The 27,090-nt window shown below is 37.2% G+C and overlaps 1 protein-coding gene, 1 long non-coding RNA gene and 5 gene segments (V, D, J or C); 5 read left to right on the top strand and 2 right to left on the bottom strand.

Annotated features, from left to right (window-relative positions):
- Positions 1–5,147: 5,147 nt before the first annotated feature.
- On the top strand, positions 5,148–6,024 carry LOC131533720 (Ig kappa chain V region BS-5-like). The segment is given in 2 exon segments: positions 5,148–5,211; positions 5,316–6,024. Coding segments are annotated over 2 exon segments (387 nt in total).
- A 1,034-nt stretch (positions 6,025–7,058) lies between these two features.
- On the bottom strand, positions 7,059–9,024 carry LOC131533690 (uncharacterized). Of its 2 annotated transcripts, XR_009269192.1 has the most exons (3): positions 8,959–9,024; positions 8,730–8,781; positions 7,059–7,495 (listed from the first exon to the last, which is right to left on the bottom strand). It is a non-coding gene; the product is annotated as an uncharacterized LOC131533690 (long non-coding RNA). The 2 variants fall into 2 exon arrangements; XR_009269191.1 differs by lacking the exon at positions 8,959–9,024 and having other exon boundaries at positions 8,730–8,949.
- Positions 9,025–9,052: 28 nt separating this feature from the next.
- LOC131533689 (immunoglobulin kappa variable 4-1-like) lies at positions 9,053–10,660 on the top strand. The segment is given in 2 exon segments: positions 9,053–9,437; positions 9,525–10,660. Coding segments are annotated over 2 exon segments (408 nt in total).
- A 2,789-nt stretch (positions 10,661–13,449) lies between these two features.
- On the bottom strand, positions 13,450–17,104 carry LOC131532802 (Ig lambda chain C region-like). The segment is given in 3 exon segments: positions 13,450–13,969; positions 16,944–16,995; positions 17,099–17,104. Coding segments are annotated over 3 exon segments (375 nt in total).
- LOC131533244 (immunoglobulin kappa variable 4-1-like) lies at positions 14,770–15,909 on the top strand. The segment is given in 2 exon segments: positions 14,770–15,177; positions 15,265–15,909. Coding segments are annotated over 2 exon segments (384 nt in total).
- Positions 17,105–17,862: 758 nt separating the features above from the next.
- Positions 17,863–18,671, top strand: LOC131533245 (Ig kappa chain V region K29-213-like). The segment is given in 2 exon segments: positions 17,863–17,979; positions 18,084–18,671. Coding segments are annotated over 2 exon segments (378 nt in total).
- A 1,631-nt stretch (positions 18,672–20,302) lies between these two features.
- LOC131533242 (uncharacterized) lies at positions 20,303–26,228 on the top strand. 2 transcript variants are annotated; one of them, XM_058765451.1, is made up of 6 exons: positions 20,303–20,351; positions 20,974–21,185; positions 22,876–23,041; positions 24,996–25,400; positions 26,014–26,043; positions 26,167–26,228. In XM_058765451.1, exons 2-6 carry the CDS (start codon positions 20,979–20,981, stop codon positions 26,211–26,213), a joined length of 855 nt encoding a protein of 284 aa, XP_058621434.1. In that variant the 5' UTR covers positions 20,303–20,351; positions 20,974–20,978; the 3' UTR covers positions 26,214–26,228. The 2 variants fall into 2 exon arrangements, with proteins under 2 accessions (XP_058621434.1, XP_058621435.1); XM_058765452.1 differs by lacking the exon at positions 26,014–26,043.
- The last annotated feature ends 862 nt before the right edge of the window (positions 26,229–27,090 follow it).

The following is a 27,090-nucleotide window of genomic DNA, read 5'->3' as shown; positions in this document are numbered from 1 at the left end:
GCAAGAGAAGCCTATGTTCTGAAGAACCGTTCATGTTCAGAAGGACAGTTCATGAAGAACCTTTCATTTTCAGAAAGGAAAGTTTAAATTCAGAGGAACCGTTCATGTTCAGAAGAAACATTCATGTTGAAGAACTGTTAATAATAAAGATTGAGAAGATTGGATAAGTTGTGCTCCTTTTTTTGGAATACTTGAAACCCTTTTTTTGTGAAATACTTAATGCGGCCCAGCCTGACCCAGACTCTACCTCCAGCGGCCCCCAGGTAAGTTGAGTTTGAGACCCCTGGTCTAGACCCTGAATATAAGACGACCGTGTTTTTTCAGATGCATTTCCAAGAAAAAAAACATCGTCTTATATTCGGGTCAATACGGTACATCAATCATCACACAACACATTTACTGAACGTTCAGTCTTCAACTGTCAACAGTCTGACAGCATATAAAAGCTCATAATGACTGTTAAACAAACTCAACATCATAAAAAACCTGTAATCCAGTGATTCTTAGATTCTCAATGAGCTTTTGTATGTTTGTGTTTTTCTCTGTATAATGTGCTGATGATGAGAGGCGCTGCAGCTGCTCAAACACTATCAGTCACACTTAATCCTTCAGATTTTCATGGATATTAAATTAAATATAAAGCTTTAATTTCAGTTTTCATGCTAAAAACGTTAATCTATAACACTTTTTATATTATTAAATTAATCTAACACTATCTCTGTTAGGGTTCATAATTTGGCCGTAGTGGCAGTGCACAGACCTCTGGAGGGGCAGGGGTGAATTCGTGGTTGGGGGGCACCTAGATCAGACCAAAAAGGCATTTTAGTTCCCCCCCCCCCCCACCTTGTGCACGCCACACCTGTTTGGCCACTTGTTCTTGTTTCATCATGACTCTTCAGGTGTTTTCATGGTTCACTGTGTGAAATTTATTTAGAAAATGTGAACTGAAGCTCTGATCCAATGAAAGTCCTGAAATGAAAATGGAAAACAGAGACTTAAACTTACTATTTTATTGATTGAATTTTAATAAAACCATGACTAAATGATAAAGCACACATGCAGTCTTGTATGAAATGCATAAAGCAGAGCAGATGACAGATCACTGAAAAAGACAAACAAGTGTCCAAAAGAAAAAAAAAACACATTCAAGCCTGTTTCTGCCTTAGAGTAAAAATATATATTTAAAAATTCACAATAAAGGGTAAAAAGTCACAATCAAAGGTAAGAAAGTCACAATTATTTTTTAATAATTGTTTATTTCATGATTTACTTACGGCCAACATCCAGTTTGGTGGTGGTGAGATTGAATCACAGAGATACAAAGTAATATCTGCTGAGTGTTAAGGTAAAATTTTATTTTTAAATCAAGTTTTTAATTGTAATATTTCTCGTTTCTGCTCTCCTGTAAGTGACTGTGACACATTTGAGAGGAAACGGCTTTGAATGTGTGTCCCACCCTGTGATTGAGCACAATATCAGAGCGTCTGTCAGTCAACATCACTGTCCTTCAGTTCTCACTCATTCCCAGCAAAGATGAGGACACTCGCTCTGATCATCTGCTCTCTGCTGCTCCTCAACGGTCAGACTTGCTTTTACTGCAGTCAGTACTTTACATCTGCTTGTTTGGACAAAGATTATTGATTTCTCCTGGCATTTTCTTCTTGTTGTGTTTCAGAGTGTAGAGGACAGATCACCGTCACTCAGAGTCCCTCAACGACAGCAGCTCGACCAGAAGAAACAGTCAAAATCAGCTGTAGAACCAGCACAGATGTGCACAGGGATGGTGCAGGGGATAATCATTTAGCCTGGTACTTACAGAAACCTGGAGAAGCTCCCAAACTCCTGATTTATTGGGCAAACACCCTCCAGTCAGGAACTCCATCTAGATTCTGATTTCACTCTGACCATCAGTGGAGTCCAGACTGAAGATGCTGGACATTATTACTGTCTGAGTTTATACTGGCCTCACAAAAGATCACAAAATGATCTTATAATAAACATTAGTTTTGTTAAGCTTCATCATTATTTATTTCTGATTATGAGTTTTCTAAAATCATTTTAATCTCCTGTTATTTTCATGTAGAAATTCAGTCACTTTTAATCTTCCCTAATATTCTTCACCATATTGTATATATAAATGCATTTATAATTTATACTCATTCTTCTACCCTGCATGATCAGTATGAAAAAGTTCTGTTTGAGCTGTTTAATAAGTGTATGATTTATTGTCTTGTTTTTGCTCTTCTCCTCATATTCTGACTCTCTGTAGGGAGAAGAGTGATGCTGGAACTGGACGGATTGAATCTGCACAGCTTTGAGGCTTTGATTTGATTCATTGTGCTCTTATAGATCCGTCACCTGATGGAGATTGGAGCTCATCTTACAAACACTCATGCAGCTGTTTTCAGTCACACAACTGCAGCTCCTATAGGGGTAGAGTGGGGAAAACGCCCCCCTTAAGGATTGTCCTTTTTTTTTCAGTGAAACAAAAGTTAAATGTGTTCAGAAAAGTTATCATAGTTTTAGTGACAATGACATAAATTATAAACCAAGTTTGAAAAATGTCCAGATGTTATTAGATTTTTAACAAAAAATTAATTTGTGCCAAGGGGGCGTTTTACCCCACATATGGGGGGTCAGACGCAATACGTCTCTCCAAAGATGTATATCTGATACGCTGGACATCGGCAGATGAACGTTTCGTCCTGGGGCTGTCTCCGCATCTCCCTGTACAGACAGATACTAACACACATACGCACATATGCATAAATGTAACTTTGATGAATAATTATTCAAGAAATATTATAATTAATATTATTATGAAGGCCATTGTAGATCTGCGATCCACTCCTTCAAGGGCGACTGAAGCTGGATGTGGAGAATGAAGGAGTCGTTCATGTGATGTTAGTCTCCATGTGAGACATGAGTGAGAAGAGCAGCAGATCTACAGCAGATTGAATTTTTATAAAGCCTGTGATCAGCAAAGCAATGAAAGTTTGGTGAACTATATTGATTCGAAGTGGCATTTTCATTATCAACTTCAATGTAAGTCACTTTTATTAAAAGCATCAAAGATCAGATGTGAATAAACATAATTGCAGGAGTTTATTACAGTTTTTGATGACAGCATGAGAAAATTAAGGACCGACGGTTTGTTTTAAAAATTAGAAAATATAACTTTTGTCTGGCATGTCCACTATAAATTATTAACCTGTCAAATATTAACAAAAATACAATTAAGCAACCATTATTTTCCAGTTTGAAAAAATCTGAAGGCTTTACTTAAAATCAACACACTAATCTGAAAATGTATGTTTAATTAATGTCTTAAATGTTCAAGTAAAATCAAAGAGATGCCAAATGACAAACTAATGTACATTTGATTTCAGTGCACCTTTTTAACCATTTATAATTAAATTATTAATGAGGAAAAAGAGTATACTTTATTTTATTAAGTATACTTAAGTAAAGTTCAAGTATATTTTAAGTATACTTTATGCAGTAAGTATACAAATATCAGTGTACTAGTAGCATACTTGTAAGTGTACTATTTCAATACTCCTTGGGACTAAATTGGCCCACTTTCTAGTATATAAAAGTATACTTTTAAGTATACTTTAAGTATAAAGGTAGTAAACTTTGAGTACACATCTAGTTTACATCAATGTTTTTAGATTGTACTACAACTATACTAAAAGTGAACTTATAGGTATACTGATAGTTTACTAATTAAATACTTGTAGTAGCATGGAGTCGATCAACACCCCAGAGCTTGACAGTCATTATTACCTCTTCATTGGTTGACATTTTATTCCATAACGTTACACAGTTTTGATGCTGTTTTATGTCAGATGATCGTGTTAGATTACATGTGGAAGCATCTGTTGTTTCGGTTTCTTCTTCACTTGTGTTTTTTTGGGAAATTCTGTACAGAAGATGTGTACTAGCGCCCTCTACCATTTAACAATGAAAACACGGATTCTAGGAGCACAAGTATAGCTCAAATATATTTAGACCTTTTTCTAAGTATAAGTCAAGTATACTTAAATGTCATTAAGTATATTTCTGAGAAGTACATGAAAAGTTAACTAAAAGTATTCTTTCCTATTTTTAGTTTAAAAGTATAGTATACTAATAGCACACTTGGATAAACTTGTTTTTCGTAAGGGATATTAAATGATGATTTACTTACTGCCGACATCCAGTTTGGTGCCGCTGCCGAAAGTGACCCACAGAGACACAAACTAATAGAGCAGCTGAACAAAAACCTGAACGCTTCACTAACTGCACAAACACACATCAACTGAGTCTCCAACAAACACATCCACTCACAGCACAAACTACCTTCATTTACTTCATCTGCTTTATGCAGTCTGTGTTATTACTAAAGCACAAACATGAATTTATGGGGGAAAAAAGTATATCTTTATATCATGTGTGATGCAACTTGTAATCAAACTCAGTTGATTCAGTGATTGACAGAGACACGTGTGATGATCCTCATGTCTGTTAAAAACCTGCAGAAACATCCATGGATTTTGTGTAAAATTAACAGTGACATTTCAATCCATCTATAGCAAAAAAAAAATAATTAAAGTATCACAGGAAATAATCAGGTTAATATACTAAAGACGATTTTGTAGATGTATTCACAATCAAATGAATGTGCAAAATGAACACAAGCAGCATGACATGATATGAGACTCAACATCAGCTCTGTTTATCAGCGATGGATAATTGGGTTGACTTTCACAAAAACAGCCTCATCATCTCTAAATATTTAAGATATTTTAATTTTGGTTATCTAAATGATCATTTATTTCTCGAAGCATTAAACCAGCTTTTAAAATATGTTTTGATGATCTGTGACCTCTGGAAAGACATTTTCCCTCTCGTGGAGTTCACAGTGACATACTTGTTTCTTGATGCAACTGTCATTTGAATCATCAGAAAACCTGGAGCTTCAGACACATGAATCAAAGTTTTTGACTTGTAACATGAGAAAAGATCTCAAACACTGTTTTTGATGATGTTTCACGTGCATCATCTGCTGTAACCCGTACACAGATTTACATAGAGATGATTTGCATTGCAGCACAAGCTTCAGGAGATTTTATAGCTCTGAGTTTGAACTCTGAGAATCTGAACCAACAGCAACCATGAGCTTCATCACCATCTTCATCTGGATCTTCACTAGCTGCTGTTTCACAGGTGAAGAAATAAACACACTCTATTCTAACTGATCATCTGAGCTAGAAATACTGTCCTTCAACAAATACTGAATTCTGAATGTTTATTCACTTTTCTTGATGTAGAATCAGCAGCTGGAGTGACAGTCACTCAGACGCCTGCAGTGAAACCTGTTCAACCAGGAGACACAGTTACTATCTCCTGTAAAACCAGTCCTGAAGTTTACCAGGGTTGGGGTGTTCAGCCTCTTTCCTGGTACTTACAGAAACCTGGAGAAGCTCCTAAACTCCTGATTTATGCTGCAGACACCCTTGAGTCAGGAACTCCATCTAGATTCAGTGGCAGTGGATCTAACAGTGATTTCACTCTGACCATCAGTGGAGTCCAGACTGAAGATGCTGGACATTATTACTGTCAGGGTGTACATGAAATCAACAGTGACTATGTGTTCACACAGTGATAAAGAGTCGTACAAAAACCTCCGTCAGTCAGAGTCACAGAGACTGAACTGATCCTGCAGCTGCTCAAACACTATCACTCACTACTGACACACAGAGACAAACACAGCAGCTACACATGAGCTCAAAATACCCTGCGTCCCAATGTTCATATATCCATCCTTGATAGTGTGTGAGATTAGAATAAGTGTGTCCCAAAGCATAGCATGTTGAAAAGAGTATGCCAAAACTCCCCGGATGGTCTACTATTTCAGGTCGATTTTTGAAGTGTGGATCCGTGCACACTCTAATGGCTAATATTGCCCACAATCCATTGCGCTGTGGTGAAGGATTCAGTTCAGAACTACAATCATGAATAAAAAGGGTTAAAAAAACAAAAAAAAACAAGAAACATTGCGGATTTGGGCGACCGACAGTAATGTAGAGAAGTTTAGATAAAGGGGTTTGAGTTACTAATAATCAACATTTAACCTGGTAAAAATATTTATTTAATGTTATCTGTGTTATATTTCATCTGCACAACACTGTGAACTTTTATAAACATCCGTTTGGCCATTAACTTTTAAATGCATCATTATGCAAAAATATGAGCTTGTTTCTCAACATAAAGACCCAAGGCAGGCAGATCAACATGCTCATTTTTTTCTCTCTAATACGGTAGGAAGTTGAATTAACAAAATGTGGAGGATGTTAACTGTGACAAGATGATTGACAGGCAGGTTTACAGTGACAGGGTGCGTGTAACAGATGCGACAGAACGGTCCGTTGAAGACGCAATTGTATGACGTTAGTATGTCCCAAAGATTGCCTACTCTTCTACTACACACTCAAAAGTGTATACTTCCTCACCAAAAGAGTACATACTTTAAGGACATAGTATAAGTAGACACATTGGGACGCAGCACGAGTTATGAGTGAAATCAGCTCAGTTATTTGTCCTGTGACAGATGGGTTCGATTCAATTATGATCTAATTTTGAAAACGAATTGATATCAAATCAAACAAAAAACACACAACAATTTTCTCAGTTCTAGTGATGTAGTTTTGTTTTGTTTTTGTAGATTCTACTACAATCATGATAAATTTGTCTTATGAAACTACCACTCAAACTTCATAACTGTCTCATCACTGCATGAGCAGAAGTGAAACTGTTCAGTTCAGAGCGTTGAACCGATCAAACAGTGAAACTGTGAGTTTGGTGTAAATCAGATTTGCATTGACAGCTTTAGTGATTCTGATGGTCTCAGAATAGAGCAGCTCCGTCTCCAGAGACCATGTTCAAACCCCAAGAGCTTCAGTTCACATTTACTGCTAAACGCAGCTGTTCTCAACTATTACAATCCATCAACAGCAGCTGAAACTTTAGTGAAGGAAGGACACACTGATCAATGATGCAGTCGAACACAAATGTAAGGCGTTCAGAAGCTTTATTGAATGAACAGCAATGGCAGCAGATTGAAAGACTGCTTGAGTATTGAGCTGTAAATCACGTGACTGCTGTGAATCCTGCTGCTCTTCACTGGAGAAACATCAGCACTCGGAGCTCTTGAGGAACGAGGTCTCTTGAGCAGCTCCGTCATGTGTTACTCTGCAGACGAAGCGCTGTGCGTCTTCCCAGCGTGCTTTGCTGAGGCTCAGGACGCTGCTGCGGCTGTAGCGTCCGTCCCGCTCGCTCTCTGCGCTGGTCTGAACCCCCTCGGTGACCTCTGACCCGTCCAGCGTCCAGCTCACCTGCGCCCCCTGTGGAGAGTAAGAGCTGAGCAGGCAGAGCAGTGCGGCTGAGTCTCCAGAGATCTGCAGAGAAGAGGGAGGCAGCAGAGACACGGAGGGCTTCACTGCGGGACCAGCTGAAACACACAAACACACACAAAACTCACTTCTTCACATCTGCAGCTACAATCTTCACTGCAGCAGACGTGATAATGCAGACAAAATCACAATCACTTCATCTTTACTGTAACTCCACATCACTGCTGTCATTCATATAACATATAAACACTATCATGAGTTAAGTTTGAAAATAGTCTCCATTAGCTAAATTAAGAATTAAGAATTATTAAGAAATGTACTCTGTGAAAAATTTTATAATTGTAATTGTACAAGACTATAGAATTGCTACAATAAAAACCTGTAAAACTAAGCTCTTTCACTATACGATGAAAAACTGTAATACAGTAAATCTAACAGGATATTTAATGTTATTGTACAGTAAAATACTGTTGAATTTACGGTTTTTGGAAGTGAAAAAATAAAAAATGTGGCAATCACAGCTTCTATTTTTGCTGTAAATTTTATGGATTTATTTTTTACAGTCAAGAATAAGATATACTGTACATAAAAATATATATCACTTCTCTGAAGCAAACATGATACACTGCAAAATTTATGTTACTTTCTGAATGAAGCAAAATGTTTAAAGTGATTTTTAAAAAATCTCTGTCCAAGTGCAAACTGATCATTTTATTGTGATATTGTTTTAAGCATTTAAGAACAAATTTAACTGATTATTTCATACATTATTTGTATTTTGAAATACTCATCATTCAGGAGATTTTATCATAAACAGAATTATAAGTAAACTTATAGTTTAAATAATTTATTTTAACATGCTTATCAATGTTTTTTTCTTTACTCATGAAATTGAATGTATTTTGTCTATATTATTCCGCTTTTGTGTCATCCACAAATTAAAATATTTTAAGAAATAACTGAGAATTCATTTAAAAATTGCCTTTAATTAAAATAATCGAAATATTAGCACACATTAGATGTGAAATTACTAATGTAAAAACTTAAGTACAAATATGGAAAAATATGGAATATCACTAAATATGACTTACACATAATATAGCAGACAAAATTTAATTTTTTAAATACATAATTTGGTGCAATAAATCAATAAAATAGAATGAAACTTTACAATAAATAAGATGCAAGATGTAATTAAAGCTTTTTAATAATACATTTTTATAATAAATTAAGAATAGTGGTGCCAAATGTTTTTAAACTATCCTAAACCTCCTTTTAAAAAAAACATACACACATTATATATTTATTTTAGATAATTTAAGAAAGACTTACTTCTGATCACCAGTTTAGTTCCTCCACCAAAAGTCAACCACAGTGCTTCATTCTAGTGAAAGCGTCGTACAAAAACCTCCGTCACACTCAAATAAACACAAACTCCAGCAGACACACATGAAATAACAAGGATTTATTAATAATAAATCCTTGTTATTTCATGAAAACTAAAATTGTTTCATAATCAGTCCTAAAATACATTCCTCGCATTAACACTAATTCTATTTACCTGCTTTATAACAAAATCTTTAGCAAGATTTATATGGTGATTCCCTATTGGATGACCTTTGACCTGTTATACAGTATCCTGGATGATAGCAAATCTGCAACACATGTATTAAATGTTCTCAGCTTCAAAATCTGAATGAAACTGATCGTTAAAACGGTGTTTGGAGGAAGAACTTGACCCAAAATAATTAAATGACATGCAGTAAATCATAAGTGTTTGTTTCTGAAAACTGAAAAAAAAAAAAAAAAACTTAAAATAAAACTAATTTATTAGCAAAGATGCTAAAGGCCAAAACGGTTTATCTGCTGTCTTCAGGTAAATGATCTGGAGTGTGTTTGCATATTGATCAGATGCTTCAGTGCTCTGAGAGTGTTTATAGTGCTGTGAGTTTAACACTTCATCACTGACACACACAACAATCTTCATCAACATGACCTTCATCATCATCTTCATCTGGACTCTCACAGCGTTTGCTCAAGGTTTGTGGAGCACAAGTTTGATATCAGTTCATTTCTTCAAGTATATTGTCAAAGTTTTGAGTTGATTTTCTTCTTGTTGTGTTTCAGAGTGTAGAGGACAGATCACCGTCACTCAGAGTCCCTCAACGACAGCAGCTCGACCAGAAGAAACAGTCAAAATCAGCTGTAAAACCAGCACAGATGTGTACAATTTGTTAGATGCTTTTGATTGTTTAGCCTGGTACTTACAGAAACCTGGAGAAGCTCCTAAACTCCTGATTTATTACGCAAACACCCTCGAGTCAGGAACTCCATCTAGATTCAGTGGCAGTGGATCTAAGAGTGATTTCACTCTGACCATCAGTGGAGTCCAGACTGAAGATGCTGGACATTATTACTGTCAGAGTTTACACTGCAGAACAGATTCTGATGGTGATTGTGTGGGTGATCGTGTGTTCACACAGTGATAAAGAGTCGTACAAAAACCTCCTTCAGTCAGAGTCACAGAGACTGAACTGATCCTGCAGCTGCTCAGAGGAGGATCTGAAACAACATCGTCAGACATGCATCTGAAATAAAATCATATAAATGAATATGTCGCTCTTAATAATCATAGAGATCAAAGCATTAGTCAAGAGAAACAACTAGACAGAGAGTCCATCAGAGTCTGTATCAGACCCACAAACACTCAGACACAGTTGTGTTGGTCTTTGATTATTATTTTTGTCTTTTTCTTCTCCCACACTTTGGAATTGTGTGTTTTATTATTTCCTCAGATTCATAATTTCTGTATGGAGAGTAATAATGTGTTAAAACTGGACTAATTGAATCTGCACAGCTTTGAGATTTTGTGCTCTTATAGATCAGAGACACGACTGAGATCTGACTGATTTTTGACAATTACGCATTACCTCACTCGTGCTTAGTACATGTAAGTGTGAACTCGTGAAATGACAATTTATTGTGTAAAATTCACGATTGTGTCTACAGAGCCTTCAGATACAAGCACTGCCACAGCTCCAACTTGACGTGACCTCTGACCTCTGCCAATATGAGTGATTCTGTACAGTTTTAACTGAACTTTAACTTTTGCTGAACTTCTCCACAAAACTATGAGAAGGTGCAAACCGTTATCTGATGATAACATGATCTGATCAATCTGTGAACTGATGAATATGAACAAACCTCGTCTCTCTGTTAGTCAAACTGACTCAATTCACAGAATAAAGAGTGAAACAGTGAAACTGAGTTAAACTCATATTTGCATCATCTGACTGTGTTCCTCTCAGAATAGAGCAGATCTTCATCATCCTCAGAGACTGACATTCCTGTAATACTAGTGTGGCCAGGTTGTAGAACAAGGCACTGTTTCTGTATTGTGTTTCAAAAATGTTCGTGGCTCCTTTAAGAGATTACCTTTCTCTACTCGCGAGATCTCCTGAATGAGTGTGCGTGACCAAAACAGCCATTTTGTCATAATTCGATGAAGCAGCCAAGTGTGACGTTAATCGTGTGGCATCGGGGAGATTTATTGTGAAATAATGCTGTCTTCCTGGGTAATATTACTGCAAAAACCTCTTTGGTATCTGTGGGAACCTGGGCCCGGTTGCATGAAAGTCCTTAAGTAATTTGTTTTAGGAGTATCCCTGAAGGGAAAAAATTCCCTGAGGTAAGGGATTTCTTTAAGAGCGTTGCAACAAACGTCTTAACTGTCACACTTACCTAAGTGTTTATTCTAAGCGTTTCACGGTAGTTCCTGGCAACATACGGCAATGAGCGCGCGGTTGCTATAGTTACTACATCTCACAATAAACATAGATATGTATATCTCTGACAATAAACAGAACATAATGAAATACAAACCTAACCAATTAAAACACGAACAAATAAACGAGCGCTGCCCGTTTCTGTGCTGTTTTGTGTACAGTCGTTACCGAGGAAACCGCTTTGTTTCTAAAGTGAAAGCGCCTCCTGCTGAACAATGACGGAAATGTTAATAAATGTGAAAATTAAGTTAAGTTAAGTCGTGACGTATTGTCAAGTATGGTGACCCATACTCGAAATGGTGCTCTGCATTTAACCCATCCAAGTGCACACACACAGCAGTGAGTAGTGAACAAATGCACGCACACACACACACACACACACACACACACACAGACAGAGTGAACACACACCCGGAGCAGTGGGCAGCCTTGCTCCAGCGCCCGGGGAGCAATTAGGGGTTCAGTGCCTTGCTCAAGGGCACCTTAGTCATGGTATCGAAGGTGGAGAGAGTGCTGTTCATTCACAATCCTTCAGGTTACAAGCCTGACTCCCTAACCATTAGGCCACGACTACCCCTCATGATTAACCCATGTTTTGATGCTGCAAACACGCAGTGTTGTGAATGTGAGCAGGTGGATCGACAAGAAGATAATGCATTATAAAAATCTAAACAGTTAAGGCATACATTACATTTATATTGTTATTTAATTAATGTAGGCTAATAATTGATTAATAATAATTGTTTAAATTAATATAATAATTGATACAACTCATCCGTTTTCTTAAAAAAATATAAAAAATTGTTTTGTGAAAACCTGTAAGTCATGCATTTTACAGTCATTTTACAGTTTAATATGTTACCACAGTCATTGCCCTACTATGCTTATATGATATTTTATTTGTGCAGGTCTTAAAAAATGTCTTAAGTCTTACATTTGAGTTTAAAAATCTTAAAAATACTGAGATTAAGATGATTTAAGGGAGCTGTTTTGATCCCTTAAATTTATCAAGGTGAAATAGTTACTAAGGACTTTGTAGCAATGCTTAAGGGAACACTTAGATAATTAAGGGGAATATTTAATGACAGCCTTAAGGTTCCTTTAAGTTGACCCTTAGGATTTTTCTTGCAACCCAAGTTTCACTAAGGGTTCCCTTAACCTTATAACTAAGGGATTTCTTAGCTTAAGGGCTTTCATGCAACCGGGCCCAGAGACCTGTTTGAGTGAATTTTTGATGTGTAATTCTTCGTAGATGAGATCGGAGTTTGTGGGATCCGCGTGAACCTTGTGATGGGTGATAGTGGAAATTTCCAGTGTAAGTTCAGTATTTCTTGTTCCATTCATGTTAACATCTGGAATTGTACAAATGCTATCGATCCTGTTAAATCTGTGTTTTAATACTGAACAACGTGTGTTTATGTGAAAATGTGGTATTGGGAGAGCAACGTAAGATGACTTTATTAATGTGTTTCTTTTATCTCTTCTTTGTACCATAGCACTACCGTATTCTTGACTGTGTCAGTACCTTATTTCTTACTGTGTTTGTATAAGGATTCAGTATTTTGAGGAAACAAAAAGGGTTCCTTAAGGTTCTTCGTACTTTGTCTATAAGGCCTGATCAAGTGTGTAAGATAATTTTTTGGTTGTCCTCACTCCAGAGAAACTAAATAGGGAGTGCGTATACTGGTTTTTAACCAGTGTTTATCTGATATTACTCATTGTCTAAATTTTTGTTTTCTTTACACAAAAATTTGAGAAACGTTGCGTTGTTTTTTTATTATTCTGTGAATCTACGGTGTAATTTCACTGTATAATTCTTATAGAGTAACTTGAAGAGAATAATCTGAATTTGGGTAATTGTCTTATTTTTCCTTTGACTATTATCTTACGTATTATTATCATTTGTGCTCAGTGGTGTTCCCACCGACCGCTGTAAACTCTTTTAATTAATAAAACAGCAGTCAGATAAAACCCCGTACAAACAAAATTAACCTGTTGCCGTGTGTGCTTCTTTTTCCTGTTCACCCGGTTACACTAGAAACACTTCAAATAACTACATTTAAACATCAAAACACTGATAATATGTGTGTCATGCTCGTTTATCTTCAAAACAATTATATTTATCTATCATTATATCTGAGGTTCATCATTTGGCTGCATGTACTTGTTTCGTTATGAATCTGCAGGTGTTTCACAGTCCACTGAGCAAAATTTATTTATAAAATGAAGGACCTGAAATGAAAATGACGCAAAAGATTGCACATAGATAAAGTTACTATTTTATTTATTGAATTTTAATTTTAATAAAACCATCACAGAATGAATAATAAAGCACACATATAGTCTTGTACGAAGCACAGAAAGCGGAGCAGCTGCAGATGAGAGCGACTGAAGCTGGATGTGGAGAATGAAGGAGTCGCTCATGTGCTGTTAGTCTCCATGTGAGACATGAGTGAGAAGAGCAGCAGATCTACTCTGAACACTGCTGTCTCGTCACGTGTCCAGTGAGCGCAGGCTGGCCGCTCCGTGTGGCCTCACAGCTCACTGAGACGCTCTCCATCCACTCCTGCTCAGAGAGAGTCAGGCTGCTGCTCCAGCTGTACAGACCGTCCTTCTCCAGGAGCCCAGCGCTGCTCTCCTGAGACCTGCTGCTCCCGTCCACCTTCCAGCTCAGGCTCCAGTCTGACGGGAAGCCCTTGCTGGCCACACACACCAGTGTCGCTGTCTTCTTTGAGGAGATCTCTGCACTGGAGGGCGGCAGGACGCTCACTTTAGGACGAGTGACGCCTGACAAACACACAACACTCAACTCAGTCAAGAAGAAAGCATTTCTCTCCTTTCAGATTCATGAAAAATATATGAACAATTAATACAGTGATAGTTTTATTAGTAATTTTAGCAACATTAAACTGCAAGTCATTTGAATTAATTTTTACAAAACTTGTGATCAGCAAAGCAATGAAAGTTTGGTGAAATATATTGATTTGAAGAGACATTTACATTATCAGCTTAATAGTAATATTAGTCCATTAATAATAGTCCATTTTATTTAAAGCATCAACGATCAGATGTGAATAAACTCATATGTGAGTTTATTGCAATTTTTGATGACAGCATGGGAAAATTAGGTACAAAAGTTTGTTTTAAAATATAGAAAATATAACTTTTGTCTGGCATGTCTACTATTAATTATTAACCTATCAAATAAATATTGACAAAAATACAATTAAGCAAGCATTATTTCCAGTTTAAAAATATCTGCAGGCTTTACTTAACACATTAATCTGAAAGTGTAAGTTTAATTACTGTCTTAAATTTTCAAGTAAAATCAAAGTGGTGCCAAAATGACTATAATTTAATTATCAATGAAGAAAAAAAGAGCTGAAGCTCTGAAAACTCATAAAATCTAATTAAGAAATAACAGAAATGATTATAGTTCACTGGATGAAAACGAAGATGCCATGACAATGAACACCATCTTTACAATATTAAAGTGCCCCTATTATACTCACAATCAAACTCAGTTGATTCAGTGACAGACAGAGACTCGTGTGATGATCCTCATGTCTGTAAAAACCTGCAGAAACATCCATGGATTTGATATAAAATTTAGGAATTAACAGTGACATTTGGATCCAAATACAGTAAATAATATTATCAAAGTCTAATATGAGAGAATCAGGTTAATATACTAAAGCTGATCTTGTAGATTTTTTTCAGAAGTGAATGATCTGATATAATTTATAACAGTTTAGCTAAGATATATTTAAAAATAAATAAATAAATAAAAACAATTCTAATTTCAGTAATTGTATTTGCAACGGTCTTCAGGTAAATGATCTGGAGTGTGTTTGCATATTGATCAGATGCTTCAGTGCTCTGAGAGTGTTTATAGTGCTGTGAGTTTAACACTTCATCACTGACACACACAACAATCTTCATCAACATGACCTTCATCATCATCTTCATCTGGACTCTCACAGCGTTTGCTCAAGGTTTGTGGAGCACAAGTTTGATATCAATTCATTTCTTCAAGTATATTGTCAAAGTTTTGAGTTGATTTTCTTCTTGTTGTGTTTCAGAGTGTAGAGGACAGATCACCGTCACTCAGAGTCCCTCAACGACAGCAGCTCGACCAGAAGAAACAGTCAAAATCAACTGTAAAACCAGCACAGATGTGGCTGAATATAGTGCACCACGTTACTATTTAAGCTGGTACTTACAGAAACCTGGAGAAGCTCCTAAACTCCTGATATATTGGACAATAGACCGTTACACTGGAACTCCATCTAGATTCAGTGGCAGTGGATCTAACAGTGATTTCACTCTGACCATCAGTGGAGTCCAGACTGAAGATGCTGGACATTATTACTGTCAGAGTTTCCACAGCAGTGGTGGTTATGTGTTCACACAGTGATAAAGAGTCGTACAAAAACCTCCGTCAGTCAGAGTCACAGAGACTGAACTGATCCTGCAGCTGCTCAAACACTATCACTCACTACTGACACACAGAGACAAACACAGCAACTACACATGAGCTCAGAACTGAGTTAGGAGTCAAATCAGCTCCATTAGACTGAGATCTGTCCTGTGACAGACGGGTTTGACTCAACTATGCTCTGATTTTGAGCAAAAAACACACAACAATTTTCTCGGTTCCAGTGTTGTAATTTTTTATTTTATTTTTTTGTAGATTTTACTACAATCATAATGTATCCCTGATTAAATTGTCTTATGAAACTACCACTCAAACTTCATAATTTTCGACTATAATAAGAACTATACTCTCATTCCGGCGTAATAATCAAGGAACTTTGCTGCCGTACCATGGCCGCAGCAGGTGCAGTGATATTACGCAGCCATGGTACGGCAGCAAAGTTCCTTGATTATTACGCCGGAATGAGAGTATAGTTCCTAGCCATATCAGCCTAGAAAATCGCAACTTTTCATTTTCTGCCGGTCTTAGTACACGATATAACTACAGAAGAGTCAAGTTTTAAATAGGACAAATATCAAAACTCTTTGGTCATTTTTGAATGCGATGCTACTGGTCTAATCGGATTCAATGATCTATGCTAAGCTATGCTAAAAGTGCTACCACCAGACCCGGAGATCGGCTGAATGGATTCCAAAACGGTAAAACTCAACTTATTAACTCTGGGGGAGTTGGAGAATGAGCTTATTTCCAAAAAAAGCGGAGTGTTCCTTTAAGTGTCAATTTTTCGAAATTGAGATTTATAAATAAGCTTTCCATTGATGTATGGTTTGTTAGGATCAGACAATATTTGGCCGAGATACAACTATTTGAAAATCTGGAAAATATTGAGAAAATTGCCTTTAAAGTTGTCCAAATGAAGTTCTTAGCAATGCATATTACTAATCAAAAATTAAGTTTTGATACATTCACGGTAAGAAATTTACAAAATATCTTCATGGAACATGATCTTTATTTAATATACTAATGATTTTTGGCATAAAATAAAAATCGATAATTTTGACCCATACAATGTATTTTTGGCTATTACTACAAATATACCCCAGCGACTTGAGACCGGTTTTGTAATCCAGGGTCACAAATATATTTAGACTTTTTCTAAGTATAAGTCAAGTATACTTAAATGTCATTAAGTATATTTCAGAGAAGTACATAAAAAGTTAACTAAAAGTATTCTTTCCTAATTTTAGTTTAAAAGAAGTATACTAATAGCACACTTGGACGAACTTCTTTTTCGTAAGGAATATTACATGATGATTTACTTACTGCCAACATCCAGTTTGGTGCCGCTGCCGAAAGTGACCCACAGAGACACAAACTAATAGAGCAGCTGAACAAAAACCTCCTGAACGCTTCACTAACTGCACAAACACACATCAACTGAGTCTCCAACAAACACATCCACTCACAGCACAAACTACCTTCATTTACTTCATCTGCGTTATGCAGTCTGTGTTATTATGAAAGCAGAAACATGAATTTACGGGGGAAAAAATTAAGTTTTACTTTATATCATGTGTGATGAGACTCACAATCAAACTCAGTTGATTCAGTGATTGACAGAGACACGTGTGATGATCCTCATGTCTGTTGAAAAACCTGCAGGAACATCCATGGATTTGGTGTAAAATTAACAGTGACATTTCAATCCATCTATAGCAAAAAAAACAAAAACAAACAAACAAAAAAATTTAGTATCACAGGAAATAATCAGGTTAATATACTAAAGATGATTTTGTAGATGTATTCACAATCAAATGAATTTGCAAAATGAACACAAGCAGCATGACATGATATGAGACTCAAAATCAGCTCTGTTTATCAGCGATGGATAATTGGGTTGACTTTCACAAAAACAGCCTCATCATCTCTAAATATTTAAGATATTTTAATTTTGGTTATCTAAATTATCATTTATTTCTCGAAGAATTAAACCAGCTTTTAAAAGATGTTTTGATGATCTGTGACCTCTGGAAATACATTTTCCCTCTCGTGGAGTTCACAGTGACATACTTGTTTCTTGATTCAACTGTCATTTGAATCATCAGAAAACCTGGAGCTTCAGACACATGAATCAAAGTTTTTGACTTGTAACATGAGAAAAGATCTCAAACACTGTTATGTTTCACGTGCATCATCTGCCGTAACCCGTACACAGATTTACATAGAGATGATTTGCATTGCAGCACAAGCTTCAGGAGATTTTATAGCTCTGAGTTTGAACTCTGAGAATCTGAACCAACAGCAACCATGAGCTTCATCACCATCTTCATCTGGATCTTCACTAGCTGCTGTTTCACAGGTGAAGAGATAAACACACTCTATTCTAACTGATCATCTGAGCTAGAAATACTGTCCTTCAACAAATACTGAATTCTGAATGTTTATTCACTTTTCTTGATGTAGAATCAGCAGCTGGAGTGACAGTCACTCAGACGCCTGCAGTGAAACCTGTTCAACCAGGAGACACAGTTACTATCTCCTGTAAAACCAGTCCTGAAGTTTACCAGAGTTACAGTCTCAGCTGGTACTTACAGAAACCTGGAGAAGCTCCTAAACTCCTGATTTATGCTGCAGACAATCTTGAGTCAGGAACTCCATCTAGATTCAGTGGCAGTGGATCTAACAGTGATTTCACTCTGACCATCAGTGGAGTCCAGACTGAAGATGCTGGACATTATTACTGTCAGAGTGTACATGAAATCAACAGTGACTATGTGTTCACACAGTGATAAAGAGTCGTACAAAAACCTCCGTCAGTCAGAGTCACAGAGACTGAACTGATCCTGCAGCTGCTCAAACACTATCACTCACTACTGACACACAGAGACAAACACAGCAACTACACATGAGCTCAAAATACCCTGCGTCCCAATGTTCATATATCCATCCTTGATAGTATGTGAGATTAGAATAAGTGTGTCCCAAAGCATAGCATGTTGAAAAGAGTATGCCAAAACTCCCCGGATGGTCTACTATTTCAGGTCGATTTTTGAAGTGTGGATCCGTGCACACTCTAATGGCTAATATTGCCCACAATCCATTGCGCTGTGGTGAAGGATTCAGTTCAGAAATACAATCATGAATAAAAAGGGTTAAAAAAACAAAAAAAAACAAGAAACATTGCGGATTTGGGCGACCGACAGTTATGTAGAGAAGTTTAGATAAAGGGGTTTGAGTTACTAATAATCAACATTTAACCTGTTAAAAATATTTATTTAATGTTATCTGTGTTCAACCCGGTCTCACGGCAGTTCGTGATTTAGTCACGTAATTTAATCTATTTATTCGTGGCAGGGACACGTTTATTTCGTTATTTTCGTAAGTCCAGCACGTTTTTTAAACTAATGCATTTCAATTGGATGCATCTTTCGTGCAACAGCACGATTCTTTCTGCCAGTCGGGCTGCAGCAGAGAAGCTGTTTAATCAACATTTATTGACGAGATCTTATCACGGTTTATATATGTGCAGTGCTGCTGCTAGCCATTTTGGTGCCCTAACCATAATTCCTTTATGATTTTAAACATAAAGACAGTTTGCCAGTCTTTTATATACCTCCTACTGTCAAAGTCAAACTTCGTCAGGTGCTGCGCAAATTGCGCAATCCAACGGAGCACTGGGGGCACCATCTCTAGAGCAATTAAATACTCTTGTTATGCCTGAAAGGTGCCTAATAATATATACTGAAATAATATCGGCATTATAATTATTGACTATGATTATTGATTTTCATTAGGCTATTTTGGTGCCCCTCAGCAAGTCGGTGCCCTACGCACTGCGCGTGGTGGGAGTGGCGGCGCTGTATATTAATTATGAATTATTATTTCGGTTTTTTTCGGTTATTATTTCGAAGCTGGATTGCTTTGCTGTTTATTGATATTTTTACAACTATAACGCTACATCTATCGACATTTATTTAGATGTTATCATTGTATTCATTCATTTCTTTATTTTAATAATATTATTTCGGTCTTATTACCGGTGAAATATTACAGTAAGCCAGAACACGGGCCGAGCGGGGCTCATTCTAAGCCCATTAGCCACAATGCAATGCGGACATTCATATCACAGCATCTGACAGCGATCAGCGGGTCATTAACGACAGTATAGGCTATTGCATTTATAAGCAGCCTTTACAATATATTTAGAGTCTAAAGTTTAAAAAAAAATTGAAAAGCCCAAAGATCTGTAGGCCTATCTCTGCTAAATGAATTTAACATACGTTTGTGGTGCCCTTTATTTTAAGTTTCTTTTTTTTTTTTGGGTTCTTTTTATTTAAACTATATTGTTACTAAATGTGAAAATGTGTAAAAGTAATGTGTCAAGGACTTGATATTGAATTCTGTAATTTTAAAAATTCAATAAAAAAAAAGGAAAAAACAAAAACAAAAACAAACCATTGCGCATCTTACAGCAAAAAAAAAATAAAAAATTAATCTGTGTTTTTGTCACCAGCAATACAGTATGTTGCTCAGTTTTGTTACAGTAAGTTAAGCTCCGAATTTTTTTTAAAGTTCCAGTGAGTTTCTTCTGTTGTCCTGTTGGAAAAAAAATTCGCAATGTTTTAATAATTTTAATTTTTCGCAATGTTTTTTTTTTTTTTTGCACAACAATATCCGGGTGACGGCGCTACCGCCAATTAGCTACTACTTCCTCTGGAGTCGTTGAGTAAGGTAGGATAAAATTATTGGCAACCTCATGAACAAGTAGCCTATATAATTCGATGAAATATGTATGCAAAAGTGTATTAGTCAAGTATGTTGCTGGGGTATTGTCATGACTGCCTTAGGCCCTATTTTATTTTTTTGTGACATTGCTTTGGTGTTTCTATTTGTCTGATATAAAACCCTATAAAGTGCTAACTGCATGTCACATGTTAGTGTAACTAGTTCACAATCATTTTCTCAACTCTTCCTTTTCGCTTTTCGTGTAATTTAATAATGTGATATTAACATAAGGCATTCAGTAGACATTAAAATGTCACATTTTTCCTTTATCAATAGGACTATGTTCTGTCTCTCATCTGGGCAACACACACACACACACACACACACTTTATTATTGTGTAAATGGCAGTTAAAAATCAGAGAAATGTTTACCCTTATCACAATGTCATCACGAACAAAGTTCAAAACTCAGAAGAATGACTGGTTAAGACAATTTGACCATTGAAATTAAGAAAGCACATAGCATCCCTTGCATAGTGTGATTTTAAATCCTATAGTGTGATATTAATTCAGAATGTTTCTATGGGTAGCCTATATTATACATAAATAACTTTCTCTTTTTTCTCAGACAACATGGTTTCTAATGAAAAGAAATGCCCCAACTGCCCCCAGGTCATGCCCTGTGCCACTAAGGTTTGTAAGGCCTGTGGGGCAGAACAGCCCAAGAAGGCTCGTTTGTTGAAGAGGCTGCAGGCCCTTGATATGAAGAAGGGGGAGTGGCTTGGCAATCTTAAAAAAAAACACAATGAGGCAGCCATGCGGGATGAAGCCATCATTTTGGTGTGTACAATTAACACTACCTTTTTTAATAGGGTCGCCACATTTACCAGTCCTGATTGAGTGACATTTTTGACAGAAGATCATAATATATTTTTCAAATGCTTTTATTTTTATTTTTGAAAAGAGGGATTTAAACCAGATTTCTGAAATATAGGGTTTACCGACCTCTAAACAGAGTTTAAACACCAAATGCAACTTGAAGGTTCTCTTTCACACAGTTAAAGCCTAGTGCAGGCGTGTTAAACTCAAACACACGGTGGTCCAAAATTAAAAACTGTCCAAGTTGCGGGCCAGGTAAATCTTTATTGAAAAACTGACTTAAATTGAGCATGTGATTCTTTCACATACTTTCAGTAGTATGTGATGAATTTAATGTAGTCATGGCATTCATGTAATATTAATAAGGAATTTAGGTACTACTGTTAAAAGTGGAGTTTAACTTTAAACAGATTCTTCAGAATAGAATAGAATAGAATAGAATGCCTTTTATTGTTATTATACACATGTACAACGAGATTGATGCAACTCCTTTTCCAGTGTCAACATGTACGTAAGAAAAATGTAACAACAAGGAATAAAATAAGTATTGCAAGGGGGTGTAAGGTGCACAGTTCTGAGAAGCTATATACATTAAAATAGAAAGATAAATATGGTTTGTATACTGTGTGATTATGATTGTATCAGAAGTATTAAATATTGAACAGTAATGAAATTGCACAGAATATCAGTGTTATCAAAAGTATTAAATGTTAAATATTGCACAGTAGGTGGGCAGAAGAAAGTCCGGGATCAGGGGGTAAGTGTGGAGTCGGTGCCTGTGTGAGTTCAAATTGGTTATGGCTTTTGGGAACAGGCCAGCAGATTTAACCATTAAGGTCACTGACTGTTAACTTGAAAGGCATATTAATGAACTAAGTACCCGTTGCCAAAAAATCACTCTCCAGAACATTCTCATTCACGGTTCCATGCTGGTGGAATGATCTCCCCACCATCATCCGGAATGCAGAATCCCTGACAACATTCAAAAGACAACCGAAAATTCATTTATTTCATGAGCACTTAACCTTGTAAAAAAATATATACAGTATGAATAGGTTCACCAAAGTAAAGAACACAGCTATATTGTGTATTTGACTAAATCCTGTATCCTAGATGTCCCACCTTCCTCCTCGTAGAACTAATCCTGTTATGTATTTGCAATGTATTGAAATGCATTGATTTTCAGTGTAAACCTATTCATTTGGGGTGGTAAATATGAAAGATGGATGGAAAAATCTATACATCTACAGGGCTCAACATTAATGGTTGCCCTTGGCTACCAAATTCATACAAGTGGCAGCCAGATTTTGACTTTTAACCACTTTTAAAATTTAACGTTGAGTCCTGATCTGTTAATAATTCTAACATCAAATTCAAGCCAGAGATTATTTTTCATACACAGTAAATTTGACAAAATAGAAAATTCACTTTTGAGGATGACTCCGTAATTTTGCTTTTGCTGGTTATAAGTGCATTCAAATTCTGTCAATATGATCATTGGAACTTAGTATAATATGACATGTAGTAATGTGCAGTTTTTTGTCAATGTTTGGTCTTACAACTAATTTCAAGTCTTGCCTCAAACTGAATTTACACTTAGGTTTTTTGATAACATACATTTTTTATCCTTTACAAATAAATGTCTCTGCAGCTTGAGAAGCTACATGCAATGGGCTACAAGCCACTCCTCCTCCTTCAGAAGGAAGGCAATGGCAAGAAACCTAAAATAACTTCCCTCACCCCAAGATGCGAGCTGGACCCACTGGCTACACAACACCTCAGCAAAATAACAGCATTTTATGAGTTGGTTTGTGCAGGTGAGATGTACAGTATATTTTTTTTCAGTCGCCATACAGTGTACAGTTGATTGTCAATCCTTCCCTATTTATTCAGCACTTATCAAATATTTATAGTTTATACATTTAGTCATTTGGCAGACGCTTTTATCCAAAGCGACTTACAATTGGGGAATACATAAAGCAATTCATCTTGAAGAGGCAATCCGACAGACGAAGTGCTCGTAACACCAAGTCTCAGTCATTGTTCAAATAAGTACAAGCTAGCAAGGGAAGGAGAGAAAGATAAAGGGAAAGGTTTTTTTTTTTTTTTTCCGAACAAGTTTAGGATGAAGTCAAGTAGTGCCGAAAGAGATGAGTCTTCAGTTGTTGCTTGAAGATTGATAGGGATCCAGCACTCCGGATAGGGGTGGGAAGATCATTCCACCAGCCAGGAATGGTGAACGAGAATGTTCTGGAGAGTGATTTTGAGCCTCTCTGTGATGGTACCACGAGGCGTCGCTCACTAGCAGATCTCAGACTTCTGGAGGGGATGTAGATTCGTAATAGTGAGTGGAAGAAGGAGGGTGCTGAGCCTGTGGTCGTTCTGTATGCAAGCATCAGTGTCTTGAACTTGATGAGAGCTGCGATTGGTAGCCAGTGCAGTGAGATGAAGAGAGGTGTAACATGGGTTCTTTTGGGCTCATTGAAGACCAGTCGTGCCGCTGCATTCTGAATCATTTGTAAAGGTTTGATTGTGTTTGCTGGAAGACCAGCCAGAAGAGCATTGCAGTAGTCCAGCCTAGAAACGACAAGGGCCTGGACAAGAAGTTGTGCAGCATGCTCCGTCAGGAAGGGCCTGATTTTTCTGATGTTGTGTAGTGCAAACCTGCAAGATCGAGCAGTCTTTGCAATGTGCTTTTTGAAGGTCAGCTGGTCATCAAAGATTACACCAAGATTTCTGACCGAAGTTGATGGGGTAATTGTCGAGAAGTCATGCTGTAGAGTCGGAGTGGCAGGGACGACAAGAAGCTCAGTCTTTGCCAGGTTGAGCTGTAGGTGATGTTCTTTCATCCATGGCGAGATGTCCGCCAGGCAGCTTGAGATCCGTGCAGCTACCGTTGGATCATCTGGTTGAAAAGAGAGGTAGAGCTGTGTGTCATCGGCGTAGCAATGGTAGGAGAAGCCATGTGCCTGTATGATGGGTCCCAGTGATGTAGTGTATGTGGAGAAGAGGAGGGGTCCAAGAACCGATCCCTGAGGAACCCCAGTGACCAGTTGATGTGCTTTGGATACCTCCCCACACCAGGTCACCCTGAAGGACCTACCGGTGTGATAGGATTCAAACCAGCGAAGTGGAATCCCAGTGATGCCCAGCAATGAGAGGGTGGACAGGAGGATCTGATGATTGACAGTGTCAAAAGCAGCAGAAACAATGCAACAAATGACAACCTTATTACATTTCAACGTTGTGGAATGTTGGTTACATGGACGAGACAATCGTGGCAAACAAGACACTGTCCACTGAAGGTAGAACTACTTTTTGTTGCGGAGAAACTAAGTCGAAAAATAAATAAATAAACAATACTCTAGTGGTGTTTTAAGGTTATAATTCCAGCCATGTTCAATACATAGCCTTGTTAATATAGCTTACCAAGTGTAGTCTGAAAATTTGGTAAAACATAGTTGGGTTTTCTTTAGATGCCAGTTCGATATTTGGTGTATGTTGTACCAAGTTTCCCTGTTTTCCCCATTTTTTTCACCTTTAGCTATTCACGCCTTAAACAAAATCATGTAAACTTGCATCCAGTGTGAAAAATAGCCTATAGCCCATTTTTTGCCTGTGTTTCAGAAATATGTAAATGCATACAAGCTGAGAAATATAGTCTTAAAATTCTTGTGTGTGGGAATGTCAAATAATCTGCCTGTTTGAATTTTATAATACATTATAGTTCAGCCTCATTCCTACTTTTTTTTTCTAATCAAATTTGAACAGGTTGGAAGGCGAGTGAGGACACTGTCCTCACCCTGACCCTCACCCCCTGTGACGAGCAGGGCACCTCAGGGGAGGCGGGGCCAGAAATCCTTGTGCAGGAGGCGGGGCCGGAAGGCCTCGTGGAGGAGGCGGAGGAGGCGGAGCTGGAAGGCCCAGCTGTGGAGACTGAAGGCCTCGTGGAGGAGGCGGGGCTGAAAGGACCCGCTGTGGAGAATGAAGGCCTTGTGGAGGAGGCGGGGCTGGAACGACCCGCTGTGGAGAATGAAGGCCTTGTGGAGGAGGCGGGGCTGGAAGGCCCCGCTGTGGAGAATGAAGGCCTTGTGGAGGAGGCGGGGCTGGAAAGCCCTGCTGTTGAGGCTGAAGGCCTCGTGGAGGAGGCGGGTGAAATACATCTACCTAAAAAAGGTAACTCTTACAGCTAACTTTTAAAGCTCTTAAAGCAACATTCTGCTTTTTTTTTTTTTTTTTTATTCGCTCACTTGCTGTCTACCAGAGAGTTAGATTAGGGAGGGACATATCATTTTTTTGTATTTGCATGCAACATCCCAGTTCGACATATCCCCCTATTAGCCTAATTCAATTGAAGTCGGAGGGGCCGACTAGCATGTAAGCTAAAGGCTAGTTGTCTCCAACTGAAATCATTAGCTTAGCTTGGCCCAAGTACTCCTGTGATTTGGCCAAGGTAAGCTAATGATGTCAGTTGTTACAATGGAGGTTATTGCACACATAAGAAAGAGTATGGTATGTAATGTATCCAACAACTTTTTCAGCAATTTTGCTGGGCAACTTCTCAACCGATTGATTTAGTTCTGATTGGGTGTTCATGATCATTTTTGTGGTATGACATAGGTTACACATGAGGGTTTGTGTGCGTATTGTTCTGTGTGTGTGTGAGCGAGCAAGTGAGTGTGTGAATGTGAGCCTGTTTTAATGAACGTATAAAAAGACATAACTAGATAGTCCTTAATTGTTTGCCACTCCATACTTAGTTTGACATCTGACTTCTTCAAAACCACAGGGTCAACAGGGAAGAGAAAGCGGAAGTCAGGCATGTTTTGCATTTGTCAGGTTTTTTTAATGATATTGATATTTGTAATAAATGCTGATGAGCAAGAATTTTTGAATTGTTTGCCTTTTTGAGTGGATATATGTCTGTTTTTCTATCCCACAGAGGCAGAAATGGATAAAAGCAAAAAAACAAAAAGTAAGTTTAAATGACTTAATACATTTGCATTCAGACTTGATATTTGATCACTTTGATGTGAATGCTTGACCTGAATATGTTAATGATGTTGTTGTGTTCGTAATCTGAGTTTTGATGCCTTCAGATTGCTCCTACCACACAGGCCTAGGTGTTTATCCAATTAGGAGTGCTCTGAAAGAAAGAGTGAGAAAGGTAAGACATGCATAACAGAACACCATACTACTCTTTATTTGTTCTATTTACGTCAAACTAAAGTCAAGATGTTAAGTTAAAATACATGTCAATCACAGAAGTAAAGCTGGCAAATAGTCAAACAATGTAAATTTTGTATACAGTATATACTACAGTCTCTTGACTAAAATACTTTAAATATCATGGTAAAACATGAAACAGGAAACATGGTGGCTGTTACCAAAGCCTGATGCAAAAAATATGTAAGCATGTATTGTTGTTCCTGTCATAGGGCCAAACAGAATTGCTGATTGACTGGGAGCCTTGTGCAGCATGGTATGTTTTCTACTATATGACAAATACAGAAATAAGATTGCTCTGACTCTCTATTTCACTCTCACTCTCACACACGTTTTGAAGTCAATCGCGTTTACCTAGACCTGTTTTGAAGAATGTGCAAATGTTTTTGAATTTAACATTCCCAATCGAATAATTGAAATATCACATGTAACTTAATTGTCTCCCTTCTGTTTTCAGTGGGAAACAGTGGACTCCTACTTGGGAGCCCAAGGAGTCATTTGTTTAAGTTAATTCATTTAGTAATATATGTTGTTTTATTTTTTTATTGTACATTGCATATTCAATAAAGTTTTTTTATAGTAATTTTGTGATATTTCTATACAAAGTAAATTGTTGTTTACAAGCCCTGTGTTGAAGATG

Source organism: Onychostoma macrolepis, chromosome 24, assembly GCF_012432095.1.
Source record: "Onychostoma macrolepis isolate SWU-2019 chromosome 24, ASM1243209v1, whole genome shotgun sequence".
NCBI lineage: Eukaryota > Metazoa > Chordata > Actinopteri > Cypriniformes > Cyprinidae > Onychostoma > Onychostoma macrolepis.
Note: the sequence above shows the minus strand (reverse complement) of the source record. Positions and strands in the feature narration are given on the sequence as shown.